This window comes from Carcharhinus amblyrhynchos, chromosome 9 (assembly GCF_965287045.1).
Source record: "Carcharhinus amblyrhynchos chromosome 9, sCarAmb.v2.hapA, whole genome shotgun sequence".
NCBI lineage: Eukaryota > Metazoa > Chordata > Chondrichthyes > Carcharhiniformes > Carcharhinidae > Carcharhinus > Carcharhinus amblyrhynchos.
In genome coordinates, this window is record NC_137332.1 from 101284925 (window position 1) to 101301421 (window position 16497).

General features: G+C 42.0%; 1 protein-coding gene across 1 annotated transcript; it reads right to left on the reverse strand.

The window, feature by feature from the left end:
- Positions 1-13706: 13706 nt before the first annotated feature.
- Positions 13707-15152, reverse strand: LOC145348493 (muscarinic acetylcholine receptor M2-like). Its single transcript, XM_080196680.1, is given in 2 exon segments — positions 13707-14437; positions 14440-15152. Coding segments are annotated over 2 exon segments (1344 nt in total). The 5' UTR covers positions 15053-15152.
- Between the last annotated feature and the right edge of the window lie 1345 nt (positions 15153-16497).

Genomic DNA, 16497 nt, shown 5'->3' on the forward strand with positions numbered 1-16497 from the left:
TGGACGCAGTACTCCAAATGCGGTCTAACCAACGTTCTATACAACTGAAGCATTAGACGGCAGCTCCTATACTCTATACCCCTTCCTATAAAGGCTAGCATTCCATAAGCTTTCCTCACAACCTTCTCCACTTGTGTCACAACCTTCATAGACTTGTGAACCTGCACTCCCAGATCCCTCTGTATTTCTATACTCCTAATCGGTCTACCTTTTATCACGTAGCTCCTCTCTGCATTATTCCTTCCAAAATGCATCACCTCGCATTTGTCAGGATTAAATTCCATCTGCCACCTATCTGCCCAATGTACCAACCTATCTATATCCTGTTGTATCACCTGACATTCCACTTCAGTACCCGCCAACCCTGCCATCTTGGTGTCATCCGCAAACTTGCTGATCACACCACCTACGCTCTCTTCCAAATCGTTTATGTATACTACAAAGAGGAGAGGTCCCAGTACTGAGCCCTGCAGCACACCACTGGTCACTGGCCTCCAGCCCGAAAAGGTCCCCTCTACAACTACCCTCTGTCTCCTATTGCCCAGCCAGTTCTCAATCCACCTAGCTACCTGTCCTTGTATCCCATGCGCCTTAACCTTTTCTACCAGCCTACCATGAGGGACTTTGTCAAACGCCTTACTGAAATCCATATAGATAACATCAACGGCTCTCCCATCGTCAACTGTTCTTGTCACCTCCTCAAAGAATTCTACCAGATTCGTAAGGCAAGACCTCCCTCTAACAAAGCCATGTTGCGTATCCCTAATCAGATCGCAACGCTCCAAATGCTCATACATCCTACCCCTAAGTATATTTTCCATTAATTTCCCTACCACCGATGTCAAACTCACTGGTCTATAATTTCCAGGGTTATCCCTACTACCTTTTTTAAACAGAGGTACCACATTAGCTACCCTCCAGTCCTCTGGGACCTCACCTGAACCGCATCTGACCCGCTTTCTCCTCCTCCACCCCCCCCCCGCAATCAGACAATGCTCTGACCTCACTCCCCTCTTCCCCCTTCCAATCAGAGAATGATCTGACCCGCCTCCATCCCCACCCCACACTGATCTGAGTCAGAGAGCTGTTGGAAACACTGAAAGTGCTCTTCAGAGGCTGGAGTATTGACTCAGACTTTTAATCAGCAGGTCCCTAAAAGTGCGGTTCCGGATTCGTAAAACAAAGTGGTAAAGGGGGAAATGCTGATAGAGTTGGACGGGCAGTTCATTAATTCAATGCAAATGCGTGCAAATACGTTTAAATCATCATTGCGCCCCATTTGGGCACGGAGCAGATCCTCGTCACTCGCTGGTCTTAGTATAGTGGCAACCTGCACAGACTTGGGTGCAGATCGCGATAAAGGCCTCACACCCCTCTTTACCATGATTTCGTACCCGAAAATAGTTGCAAATTGTTGGTAAAGTCGGGCCCTTAGTGGCAGTGTGTTCATTTGACAATGTGTGGAATGTGTTCCTGGGCTGAAAAACAAACAAGCACACTCCCTTGTGGCCAAACGCATTTACAGCCTTGTGTCCAGTGAGCCAATGGTATGACCTCGACACTCAACTGCAGGTAGTGAAGGTTTATTTTTGAAAGGTGTAAAATAGTGCTGGAGTTTGTGTTCAGATTAATATTATCTAAAAGAAAACAATGATTAACATTATTGAGAAAATAATTAAATACCGCATGTATGGCAGGCTAACTGATGCATCTTCACTGCAGCATGAGGGCCCTTCTGATTAGTGTGATCCAGGGCAAGCATTCCTGTGGTTAGTTTTTTGTGGCTTGAGAAGATGTACCTCAGGTTCATTAAGCTGGAGGCGGAGCTGTGGACGCTGCAAGACAGGAGATAGGGTGGAAGTTACCCCTATGCATTGTTTCAGGAGTTATTCACTTCCCTTATAACAGAATCCTCTGATTTGGAAAATAATCAGGGAAAGGATGGGGTGACTATAGCTGAGGTGGGTAAGGGGGGCAGAAATTAAGGACAGTCAGCGTCTGCAATTGTTCAAGAGGTTTGAAGGCTCTCTTGGCTTGTTTGGATGAGAGTGGGGCTGCATTTTGGATGAGCTGGCTGACCATAGCACCATTGTATAGAATGCCATTCAAGTTAAGAACATAAGAAATAGGAGCAGGAGTAGGCCATCTAGCCTTTCGAGCCTGCCCTGCCATTCAACAAGATTATGGCTGATCTGAAGTGAATCAGTTCCACTTTCCCGCTTTCTCCCCATAACCCTTAAGTTGGCAGAGCATATAAGAATATGATGGTATTGGGCACAGTACATTGGAAGGGATTAACACAGTTCTTCATAGGAAGGTGCAAGAATCGACGGGCTGTGTTGTATGCCTAATGCCAGGGTTTGGGATATCCGCTCTGGGCTGAAGAGGAGCTTGCAGTGGGAGGAGAGAATCCCATTGACTTGGGCATAAATAGACCAAAGAAAGAAATTCTGCATAGAGAGTTTGAGGGTCTTGGCATTAGATTAAACAACAGAATTTATTATTATTTCCTGAGTGATATGCAGATTGTCATAGGGGTAAATAGCACTTTGCTAATGTTGTTGCGAGGAGTTTGAACTAATTTGGCAGAGGAAGGGGACATAGACCATGAGCAGAATAAGGGCGCAGAATCTTTCAGTAAAACAAGTCAGAGGAATTACAGCTGTATTAACTTTCAAAGGAGTAAAGCCAGGCTAAATGGCCTCTACTTTAACACCAGGGGCATTTTAGGTAAATCGGATGAGTTCAGGGCAATGATTGACACTTGGAAGGGTGATATTGTAGCCATTACAGAAACATGGTTGAAGGAAGGACATGATTGACAACCCAATATTCCGAGGTATAGAATCTTCAGCCGAGATCGAGGAGGGGGTAATAGGGGGCATTGCATTATCAGTTAAGGAGTCACTTACTGCAGGAAAACATAGAAACATAGAAGATAGGAGCAGGAAGAGGTTATTTGGCCCTTTGAGCCTGCTCCACTATTCATTAAGATCATGGCTGATCATCCAACTCAATAGCTTAATCCTGCTTTCTCCCCATAACCTTTGATCCTATTCACCCCAAGTGTTATATCCAGCTGCCTCTTAAATGCATTCAATGTTTTGGCATCAACTATTTCCTGTGGTTATGAATTCCACAGACTCACCAATCTTTAGTGTAGAAATGCATCCTCATCTCCATCCTAAATCATCAACCTTGAATTCTCAGACGGTGACCCCTGGTTCTGGAATCCCCCACCTTTGGGATCTGGACTCCCCCACCACTGGGATCTGGACTCCCCCACCATTGGGAACATCCTTCCTGCATCTATCCTGTCTTGACCTCTTAGAATTTTATAAGCCTGTATGAGATTCCCCCTCATTCATCTAAATCCAGTGAGAACAATCCTAACCTAGTCAATCTCTCCTCATACATCAATTCCACCATCCCAGAATCAGCCTGGTAATTCTTTGCACTGCCGCGAGAGCAAGAACATCCTTCCTCAGAAAAGGAGACCAAAACTGCAGACAGTACTCCAGATGTGGCCTCACCAAGGCCCTGTATATTTGTAACAACACAAGCCTGTTCCCAAAATCTCTCCCAATGAAGGCCGACATGCCATTTGCCTTCTTTGCTGCACCTGCATGCTTACCTTCAGTTACTGATGCATAAGGACACTCAGTTCCCCCTACACACTCCCCTCTCCAAATGTGCAGTCAATCAGGTGGGAATCTGCCTTCTTGTTTTTGCTTTCAAAGTGAATAATCTCGCACTTATCCAAATTATACTGTTTATGGGAATAGTTAATGATTCACAGCAAAGCTAATTCTCAGTGAGGCAGAAGGATTATAGGAAGGGGTTAACAAAGAAAGTTAAAGATACTATTAAGTTGATGGAAAAAAAATATTTAGAACATGTTTGTGGTTAACCAGGGGATTGAAAAGATTTTACAACCAACAAGGGATGACTAAAAATAATACTGATGGAGAAAGTCAACCATGAGTGTAAACTAGCAAGTGACATACTAACTGACAGTGACAGCTTCTTTAAATATATAAACAGGAAGAGAGAGGTCAAAGCGAACGTAAGCCCTGACAGAATGGAATTGGAGGAATAAACACAGGGAACCAAGAAATGATAGGGATTAATCTAAATACTTCGCATCAGTTTTCATGGTGGGAGCCTAGGCTGGTGACCGAAAGCACAAAGTGGAAGCTCTAAGGACAGGAGAGAGTCATCATAGAAATCATAGAAACCTCAGAGTGCAGAGAGAGGCCATTCGGCCCATCAAGTCTGCATCAACCACAATCCCACCCAGGTCCTACTCCCATATCCCTACATATTTTACCCACTAATCCATCTAACCTATGCATATCAGGACGCTAACGGCAATTTTAGCATGGCCAATCAACCTAACCTGCACATCTTTGGACTGTGGGAGGAAACTGGAACACCCAGAGGAAACCCATGCACACATGAGGAGAATGTGCAAACTCCACAGAGACAGTGACCCAAGCTCAAGAAGTTTTAGAAAGAAATTCCAGACCATGAGACCAACAATGATGACAGCACCAATGACGGTATAGACAGGTTAACTGAACAGGCAATACTTGGCAGATAGAATATCAGGTCAGAAAATGTGAATTTATCCACTAGATAGTTCAACGTAATGAGCTGAATATCAATTAACTAGAGAAAGACTGGAGAAAGCTGTAGCAAAGAGGGATTTGGGCATCCTTGTGTGCAAATTACAAACAGATAGCATGCAAGTTCAGCACATATTAGAGAAAGTAAATGGAAGGTTGGTATCTATTTCTGCAGGAAAGGGGAAGTCTTGCTCAAACTCTACAAGGCAATGGAAAGATCACATCTGGAATAATGTGACCTGTTTTGGTCCCCAGTGCAGGGCATGATATAGTGGGGCAAATCCAGAGAAGGTTTGCTTATTTGCTCTCTGGTATGGAGGGATTTTCTTATGAGCAGATGTTCAGTAGAATGGGCGTATACTCATTGGAGTTCAGAAGAACGAGATACGACTTTATTGAGAAATGTGGGATTTTCAGGGGGTTTCACAGAGTCGATACTGAGAGGTTCTTTACTGTCGTGATCTCAGATTAAGGAGTCCACAATTTAAGACAGAGGTATGGGGATAAGGGTGGGAATGTGGAGGTGACATATCACATCAATTCAGTCATGATCTCATTGAATGACAGAACAGACACAATGGCCCAAATAGCCTCCATCTGCTCTAACATATTATGACTTAAGAGAGCTCTGCACCGCCATCTTAAAAGAAATTAGGGATGAGCAATGAATACTGGCATAGACAAAGCCCACATCCTTTGAATGAGTAAATAAATATTTTTAAGAGAAATAAGGCAAGTTCACGAGAGAAAATTAAGTACAAAGACGTGTTGAAAAGCTGAGATGGGGGCTGATGAATTGGGAGGAGTCTCGTGAGGAGTTTCAGTTTAGCTCAAAATAGTCGGGTCCAATCGCTTGACATCCTTCTGTAATATCTACATGAAATATGATCCTCTTAACAACTCAGCTCTCCCTGTCTACCTATTGAGAAGGTGGTGACACTAGAAGCTGCAGCTGATTTATTCCATTAAATGGCTAACCTAACTCTTTATAGCAGAGCACGGGCAGAATGCAACAAAGTGCTGATATTACCCTGAAGGGAAACGCTAAAATGCCAGTCAAAAAACAGAACCGTGTCCGAAACATTAATGTTCTCCCTGGGTGTCACTGGAGCGAATTCACAACTTGCCATAAAGTACAACCCCAGTCCCTTTTGGAGTTAATTGAGATGATGAATAACCCCCAGTGAAGCACTTACACTCTCAAGCAGAGAAATGCAGCTATGGCTACTTTGAAAGAGAGATTTGTTTATTTTGTGAAAGCAAGGGCACCCCTACTAACCTATATTCTGTGAATGGGTGACTTATTGGAATTGTATGTGATTTTTTAATTCTATGAATTCGTGGCTGAACCTGTCTCAAGAAAGCAAGGACTAGTTAATGCTCATGTTGGCCATTTGTTCTCTTAATCATAGGATGGACATTTGTGAGAAAATATGATTCGGACGTTGCAGCTTTTCAATTTGGTTGTGGTTTTGTTTATCACTGTCCGCATTTTCCATTTTTTGTACCAGTTGTACAATACAGACATCTAAACCCAGCTTGCAGGTGCAGCAGGTTGTCAGGAAGGCTAATGGGATGCTGGCCTTCATAGCGAGGGGGATTGAATATAAAAGTAGGGAGGTCTTGCTGCAGCTATATAGGGCATTGGTGAGGCCACAGCTGGAGTACTGTGTGCAGTTTTGGGCGCCGTACTTACGCAAGGATATTTTGGCCTTGGAGGGAGTGCAGAGGAGGTTTACTAGGCTGATGCCGGAGTTGAGGGGGTTGAGCTATGAGGAGAGGCTGAAGAAACTAGGCTTGTACTCGTTAGAGTTTAGAAGAATGAGGGGAGATCTCATTGAGACGTATAAGATGATGAATGGGATGGATAGGATAGAGGCGGAAAGACTCTTCCCGCTCAGAAAGGACAGTAGGACTAGGGGGCACAGCCTCAAGATAAAGGGGGGGCGGTTTAGAACGGAGTTGAGGAAGAACTTCTTCACTCAAAGGGTGGTGAATCTCTGGAATTCTCTGCCCGTTGAAGTGGTGGAGGCTACCTCGCTAAATATTTTTAAGATGCGGGTTCATGGGTTTTTGATAAGAGAGGGGATTAAGGGTTATGGGGAGAGGGCGGGAATGTGGAGCTGAGCCACGACAGATCAGCCATGATCTTATTGAATGGCGGGGCAGGCTCGAAGGGCTAGATGGCCTACTCCTGCTCCTATTTCTTATGTTCTTATGTTTTTTGATTGTAGATACTTAATATTGATGGAGTCACATTTCTGTGAAGAGGACTGCACTTTAACTGTAGCTGAATGATAGTAGGCAATTCCTAAATATGTATATATGGGTTTTATATTTCAGCAAAATGTTTAAAATTCAGCTTTATTCTGCAAGTAATCACTATGTTTGGGGGGAAACGTTGCTCAAGAGCTGCCGGGAGAACAGGATAATTACTGATTTTAACCATGTAGTGTGCACTTCGGAGAGAGCAAATTAATATTTGTGTTCAGACAGAAATTTCACTTGGCCCTGATTAAAGCAACAGAATGTGGGTTTAGGTATACAAGGTCATGTGAAGATGTGGTTAACAGAATGAGATAGATTGGTAGCTGGGCAAAAAGAACATCTTTTGTGTTCTATCTGGGATTGGTTTGAAAATAGATTTCTGTAAGCTGCTCTGAATCTCAAAATCTCTCTCTCTGACAACTTTGTCACATACTCCTTATAGCAAGTACATTTATGGTTGCTAACTGTGTTTAAACTGGATTTGTAAGTCTACAAAATAATGTTGCCCATCTGGAACAGAACACTCATAAGCTAGAGATTTGAGCGATTTCATTTTATTTTTCTTTATTGTTCAACTTTTAATAATTAAGCTGTTTCCTTTGATAGTTATATTCATAACTCTGTTGTTAATTAAAACATTTATAATTTGTCAATGGAATTATGCTTGGAAGGAAGCACCCTATCTTCAGATTTACACCAAAAAATATTGGTGTTTAGTTTGGCTTCACAATATACCTTGGGGTTTGGTTCGGGGACACAAACTTGAGCTATATTTGATTTTTGTTTTACAAATGAATAATTTTTTGGAGTCCACAGGGAAATAACTCTTTTAATTCATATTCTGATGAAAACCTCTTTGTTTTCATTTTGTTTAATTTTTATCAGCTCTCTACATTTTATTTCTTTATGTCTTTTTTTATTTTTCTTCCCAATACACTCTTTCCCTCTATTTTACCTCCTTTCCTTACTTTTTCTCCTCTTTGCTTCCCCTCCTCCCTTTTTTCTCAATTTCACTTCTCTCCCCACCCCCTCCACATATTCATCTGTCACAGTTTACCCTCTGATTTCAGCTTCTCTGCCGTTTGCCAATTCACAACTTCTATTCTCTCTATGGACTGCCATTAACAGCCTTTCCCTTCCTGTGGCTACGACTCATCTTTCATTCCCTCACTCTGCAGTATAAATATCTCTCATTTTCTATGCCTTATAGCTTTGACAAAGGGTCAGCCAGACTCGAAATGCCATTCTTTTCTTAGACGCTGCCTGACCTGCTGAGACTTTCCAGCATTTTCTCTTTTAGTTTCAGTGTCCAGCATCTGCAGCAATTTGTTTTTATCCCTTGCACTTTCTGAGTTCTGTTTTACAATGTGTGCTGAGGCAGAGCAAAGGCTACATATTTTATTCTGTGCGCAGTGCCACTCGCCAACCCACTATTGCTTCTTTTCTCTGTCAGTCAACGTACTATACAATGCTTGCAGGTACCCTCATTGCAAGACAGCACATTGTTACATCTTGACATGGTTAAAAAGTTCATGTTGCAGCTGTTTAAAGAAATGATGCACAGCCTGGGAATAAAACAATTCAGCTGAAGAGCTTATTACCCTGACTAACAATGTACTCTGGAAAGGTGACACCAAACTTTTAAAGAATAGGCTAGAGCACACCTCCAGTTTGGAAATGAAAAATTCTACCCTTGAAGTTTGCAATTATGCACACCCAGAATGAATTGACAGGGTTCAGTCCTTTTGAGGCAATTGTGGTGAAGAAATAAGGTGACCATTCAAACTCATTCAGAAGAAATCAGTGAATCAGAACTTTGAAAATATACTCCTCTTTTTTGAATGAAATCCAGAGAAATATTAAGTAGGGTGTGTGAGACAGCCAGGAAAGGTGGCATTTAAAGATACCTCAATAAACTTTGGAGGCAAATGCAAGAGAAAGTTGATTGTTGATTTGTATTTGGGTTGGGGCGGGGAGGGGCAAAGGGATGGTTTGCTTGTATTGTTGCCGGTCTCGCGTGAACACTTGAAGGAAAGGTTTAGAGATTTTATCAGATCAAAAGTGTTACGAAGTGAAATATATGGCGAAGACTGTTCATTGCAGAAAAAGTCAGTGAGTGTGACATGTCAACATGCTCAAGTGATACGTTAACAACTGGGATAAACAGGTGTTGGCAAAAGAGGAGAAAAGAGGGTCTTTAAATTCTGAAATTAACCTTGCTCTGAATAAATTGAAAAATGAGGAAGTACTTAAGAATTTAAATGTAACATTATGTTACCATCCAGAAACATTTCAAAGTTACTTACAAAAGCAGTCACATATGCCAAATTGTTGGAGTAGGTCAGGAAGGAGAACTTTGTCTACACATAGTTTAAGTTTATTTATTAGTGTCACAAGTAGGTACTGTAATGAAGCTACTGTGAAAATCCCTAGTTGCTAAACTCCAGCACCTGTTCAGGTACACTTAGGGAGAATTTAGCATGGTCAATGCACATGACCTGCACATCTTTGGATTATAGGAAGAAACTGGGCCACCTGAAGGAAACTCACATAGACACAGGGAGAACATGCAAACCACACACAGACAGTGACCCAAGCCAGGAATTGAACCCAGGTCCTTGGAGCTGTGAGACAGCAGTACTAATCACTGAGCCACGGTATGGTGTTGCTGTGGAGGATTCAGCTTCAATAAGACAACACCAATCTCGATTAAATCATGTAAAACTGGGTCAGATGCTGAACAAAAATTGAACGCACGCTTCAAAATGACCCAACAGACCCCATCACAGTGACTGGATTATGCCCATTGTAATGGCATCGAAACTGAATGGATCACAAAGACTGTATATTGATTACCTTAAACTAAATGCAGTAACAAAGATAGCTTTGTATTTACTTCCACTGTTGGAAGGTTGCATTGAAAGAGTTGGACAATCAGTATGCATTACAAAAAGTGACTTACTTTGCAGATACTGGCAAATCCTATTATCAGAAAGCGCACAATTGATATCAGATAGAAATTTTCTGCCATCTGCAGTGTGGTTCGTAGCGGCTTGAGGTAGTGCATGCTCACTGACAGTGGATCTTATAGTCCCACCTCTGACAAGCAGGGTTCCTGTTGAATGCACCCCTAACAGCTGGGAAACATGTAGTGGGAGTGTGATGTCAGTGGGGGTGTAAGGTCCCATCAGAATGAATGGTAGCAAGATATAAGCGAATATCTTTTTTTCACTCTGCATGGCCTATATCAATACAAGGTAATATCCAATTGTATGAATAATCCATCAGCAACATTTCAGAGACTAACAAATGAAGTGATTGAAGGAGTAAGCAATGATGTAGTCTACATTGGTCCCTATATTGGGAGTTTGTGGCTTAGTGGTATTATTGCTGAACCATTAATCCAGAAACTCAATGAACGTTCTGGGGATCTGAGTATGAATCCCGTCATGGCAGATGGTGAAAATTGATTTCAATAAAAATCTGAAATTAAAAGTCTAATGATGCCCATGAAATCACTGTCGATTGTCAGAAAAAAAAATCTGGTTCATTAATGCCCTTAACAGAATACAATCCTTACCTGGTCCAGCCTATATGTGACACCAGAGCCAGAGCAATGTGGTTGACTCTCAACTGCCCTCGGGCAATAAATGCTGGCCAGACAGTGACACATGTCGCATGAATGAATAAAAATTTCGAAACAGAAAGATTAACTCAGTCCTGGAAAGAAAACATACAATATTTGAAGAAACTATTTGGCACCATACAATAAACCAATTTGGTTATAAATTTGGTTAAAAGTGAATTTGCGAAGGTAAAAGTCACCTATTTAGGCCATACCATTGGGTACAATCAACATTCCTCATGATGCAAATACAAAAAAAGTTGTGCAGTCCCCAGTGACCAAAACCAAGATGAGAAGTTTTGACATTTATTGATATGGGTGGATTTTATTTCAAATATGTGTCAGTTGTCAACACTGTAGTTTCTGCACTGCTTTAAAAGAATCAAAGACGTTTTGAATGGACACAGCAATGTGTTAGACTGTGCTTGACAGCTTAAAGACTACCGATTGCTACACCTATTCCAGCAGCATCTGATTCAACGAACACATTCTAAAATGATGCTAACTTTCAGTAAGCAGGCATTAGTGCTGTTTTGCTGCAGGATGATAGAATGGGAATTGAGAATTTAGTAGGATGTTTTTCACGGAAAGTAACAGTACATCAAAAAAAAAAATTCAACTGTGAGAAAAGAGTCTTTCAGTTTTTGAAGTCTATATTGCAAACAAATTTTCACAGATGATTATATGTACTGACCATAATTCTTTGAAGTTTTTGCAGATCTTTTGGGATACAAATGCAGAACTCTTCCTGTAGAGATTATTACTAAAAACATTCGATTTGAAAATGACCCATGTGCCTATATGGGAGATTTAATTGCAGATGTGTGGTCAAGAATTTAAATTCAAAGGTCTTGGATGTGGTTAATTGAAGAATTGAGTAGAACTAACATCATTTTTACCAAAATACTGTTGTATATTTTGGTATCGTATACATGAAGATTATATAACAGTTTGTCATATAGTTAAGTATTATATGTAATAATAAATGGGTTGAGCAAATGAAAATGTCTTTAAAAATATGACATTTCATTCACCTTCCATCAGAAATGTCTTTTTTATATTCATGTGCTTGTATTCCCTCATTAAAAAAATGTAAAGCATGTGTGTGGCTGTGTGTGAGAGAGAACAGATGGGGGAAGGTTACAAGAGACAGACCGTCTCTGAGGCCTAAGAAATAAAAAGTTAAGGTAATAGATTTGTGCATTTGTAATGAGACGTTATGGAGAGTTTTAACTACATGTGAAAAGTCTGGTTCGAAATTTGCTTGGTGGGGCAAGTGGTGAAACTGATTTTTGGGCTGTTAAATTTTAAAAGGCAATGTAGAGGTGTCGAGGAATATTTGCATCCCACACGAGTCCCATCAGTAAACAGTGGATGGTACAGTAAATTTTATTGACTGGAAAATAGAGACAAAACAGAAAACGTGATGCTGAATTCAAAGATGTGTTTAATGACAAGAGAACCTGTGATGAGAGGGGAAGATTGTTTAAGAATAGGGATGATTATGGGTTGAGTGGTTGTGGGGGAAAGCCCTGGAGAGCAGTTGGATGCTGAGAGGCTGTGAAGGTTTTGAATTGAAAGCACCCTCTCCATGTAAGCCCAAACATATTCGCTTTCGGAAACCTTTTATTTAAACTGAGTTATATTAATGTACTTTCTAGCAAAAAAAAAATTCTCTTTTCTCCACTTTTTAACATTGCAAAATGTCCCCAGTGCTTCTAAGGCTGCATGTTCGAGGTCTTTCACAACTTGTTGGTACCACAAGGCATAAGTGTGTCTCATTGACATTGTTAATGAAGTAGTGATTAGAGGTGTGAGTTTATTGCAACTTAACTATATTTTATACCTACTACTAAAATTAAAGCAAAATACTGTGGATGATCAAGTCATAATCCAGACTTCAGGGGTTAAGGATTTCTGTCCCCTGCTGACTCACGCAGCGAAATACATTGAAACTAACAACAGTCTTTATAGCTGAAAAAAAAATGACAATTTCACATGGATGCATTTTGGATTTGGTGACAGAGTTCACCTAAATATTTGCTCCCCAGGACATGAGACTTTCTGCTGCCAGCAGAGATCTTCAAGATGCTACTGATCCTAACTGACTTTAGTATGGATTGGATGTGGAGCCAGACGGGGAGTGTGCCTCTGCTGGAAGGTGGAATCGAATCATGTACTCATGGCATTAATCCCCTCCATATCGTAGACATCTGATCTAACCATTCTCACACCTGCCCCATCCTCGAGTGACACAGTAGCGGCTACATTAGTTAATTAATATTTTATTGTGTTGTAAAAGTAAACATTTCTCACTAATCAGGCTGGCACAATGTTTTCTGGTTCTTAATTTTGGGAAAATTCATCTTCCAGCTCATTTATTATTAAATTCTAATAATCAGCACACCCTTCATTTATAACAATTACAAAGCTATTGGAACTAAATGAAACGTATTTTGAACATTACATACAATGGATATCCTCTCCATTCTTTCATGGACTGGCACCGTCAACATTTGCTGCCCATCCACAATTATCCTTCAACTGAATGGCTTGCTATGCCATTTCCGAAGACAGTATCGAGTCCAAAAACATTTCTGTCTGTCTAACCTAGCCAACATTACTCACTTCTAGTAACTCAATAGAAATGAGTTCTAGCTCGTCTGGGTTTCCCATCCAGTGACATCACCAATGTCTTTTACCCTACCTGGTAGCACAGTGGCACAGTGGTTAGCCCTGCTGCCTCACAGCTCCAGAGACCTGGGTTCGATTCCCAGTTTGGGTCACTGTCTATGTGGAGCGTGCACATTCTCCTGTGTCTGCGTGGATTTCCCCTCTGGGTGCTCCAGTTTTCTTGCACCATCCAAAAGTGTGCAGGTTAGGATGACTGGCAGTGTTAAATTGCCCCTTAGTGTCCCAGGATGTATATGTCGGAAGCAGAGTAAATATATGGGGTTTCAGAGATAGGGCCTTGGTGGAATTGTTGCCGGTGCAGGCTCAATGGGCTGAACGGCCTCCTTCTGCACTGTTGGGTTTCTATGATTCTTTGATACCACAACCACTACCAACACCACAGATTTAAACCTTATTCTAATACAATGAGGATATTAACTCCATGCATTTTACATATATTATGAGGGCCGCCATCACTATTACATCTGGAGTGTTCATAAAATTCTGCTTCTTTATTTTATTGCACCAATGTTCTTGCACTGACACATGAGAAGATGCTTGAAAGTTTTCTTGAAGGTCAGATTACAGAGCGCATAGCAAGCGGGGTTGACGATGCTATTGATATAACAGAGCCAGTATCCAATAGTCCAGGCGGTGTCAGGAACACGGCTTGGTCTGACGGTGTAAATGAGCACCATGACAAAGTATGGGCTCAAGGTGATGACAAATGCCAGGAGAAGAGCCAGGACAGTCCGAGTCACCTTCTTCTCTCGGGACGCGGCTCCCTTCCTCTTCTCAGCAGCTGTGCTCATAATTGTATTGGTGTTATTGTCTGCTCTGATGTCTGTGTCATTCCTATTGTTGCTGCTGACATCTGGCACTATTCTGGCTGTGGTATCACAATCAGCACCCTTTTCTAATTTACTAACTACCTTTATGGAAGTGAGTTTAAGATTGTTCATTCTGAAACGGTTTGATGGGACCATACTGGGGTGAGGTGATTTACCGGGAACCTGGCCACCATTACCAGTTAATATTTCTCCAGTTATTTTGACACTTTGCAGTTTGTCATGTGATAAACAGTTAGTACCTTCTGATATGTTTTTGCTTGGCTCAATTGTATTGCCTTGCCCTATAGATGGTGAAATGCTGCCCTTGCTAGATTCGGGCTCCTTTTTATTCTCTTTCATTCGACTTTTGCTGGCACCAACAAGTTGAACAGATAGGATTACCATGATGAGGGATAGAAGGTTGCTATGGCAGTGCCAAAGATGGTGGCTGGATTTTTGAGGAACTGTATGTAACACTCACCCTCACTAACTGTCCGCTCCCCTACAGTGAACTGCCAGAAGACAATGGGAGGAACCCAGATGGTAAATGGCACCAGCCAAATAGCTACGATCATCATCCCTGCCACCTTCACTGTTCTCTTCACGGGGTAGCTCAAGGGCCTGGCCACGCAGAAGTAACGGTTGAAGCTGATGACTAGAAGGTTCACACAAGAGACATTGCTGGCAACATAATCCAGAGTGAGCCATAAGTCACATACCACCGGGCCCAAAGGCCAGTAGCCCTTGACAATGTAAGTGGTGTATAGGTTCATACAGAATATGCCAATAATCATATCAGCGCAGGCCAAGCTGAAAAGAAAGTAATTGTTAATAGCTTGTAATTGTCTGTTTAGTTTGATAGAAACGATGACCAAAATGTTTCCAATAATTGTCACCAAACTTAAAGCAACTGTCACAGTCACAATGACGACCACTTTGAACGTTTTGTAAGGACTCCCTCTTTCGCCATCAGACAATCCTGCTGGGTTGCTGAGAGATGCGTTGACTTCCATTGACTTTGCCATCATTCACTTCTGAGCTGTAGTTAGCACTGACGAGGCCAAAATGCAGAAAATAAAAGTAAAACAAAAGGATCATTTCTGATGTATCAGAGTGAATAATCAAGCGGCAATTCAATGACTTCAAACCAGCAAATACGCAATAAAAAATATTTGTGTTACACACTTCAATACTGAGGAAGGGCTCAGTTTCAATTAGGAATCATCTCAAAGGTTGCCCATTGTATATTTAATAATGAACTCATGCTTAATTACTTAATTAATGAGTAATGTACTGCACTCCTACTTTCACCTTCAAAGTTCTGTTTTAAAAGTTATAGAACATAGAACACTGCAGCACAAACAGGCCCTTCAGCCCACACGTTGCACTGATCATATCCATGCCTACTAGGCTTATCTATAACTCTCAGTCCCATTAAATCCCATATACTCATCCAGAAGTCTCTTAAAAGACCCCAGCGAGTTTGCCTCTACCACCACCGACGGCAGCCGATTCCACTCACTCACCACCCTCTGAGTGAAAAACTTCCCCCGACATCTCCTCTGTACCTGCTCCCTAGCACCTTAAACCTGTGTCCTCTCGTAGCGACCATTTCAGCCCTGGGAAATAGCCTCTGAGAATCCACCCTATCTATACCTATCAACACCTTATAAAACTCTATCAGGTCACCTCTCAATCTTCGTCTCTCCAGGGAGAAGAGACCTAGCTCCCTGAACCTATCCTCATAAAGCATGCCTCCCAATCCAGGCAACATCCTTGTAATTCTCCTCTGCACCCTCTCAATAGCTTCCACATCCTTCTTGTAGTGAGGTGACCAGAACTGCGCACAGTACTCCAAGTGGAGTCTGACAAGGGTCTCATAAAGTTGCAGCATTACCTCCCGACTCCTCAACTCAATCCCTCGATTAATGAAGGATAGAACACCATACGCCTTCTTGACCACATCCTCCACCTGCGAGGTCGATTTAAGAGTCCTGTGGACCCGGACCCCAAGATCCTTCTGCTCTTCAACCCAGCTAAGAGTCCTACCCTTGATTGCACTCCTTCATCCCATTGGACCTGCCAAAATGGACCACTACACATTTATCTGCGTTGAAGTCCATCTGCCACTTCTCCACCCAGTCTTGCATTCTATCTATGTCTCGTTGCAACTTCTGACATCCCTCCAGACTATCCACAACACTACCAACTTTCATGTCATTGGCAAACTTACTAACCCATCCCTCTGCTTCCTCATCCAGGTCATTTATGAAAATGACAAACAGCAAGGGTCCTAGAACAGATCCCTGGGTCACTCCACTGGTGACCGACCTCCATGCAGGAAAAGACCCATCCACAACCACTCTCTGCCTTCTGCAGGCAAGCCAGTTTTGGATCCATAAAGCAACAGCCCCTTGGATCCCTTGCCCTCTCACCTTTTCAAGAAGTCTTGCGTGGGGGACCTTATCAAATG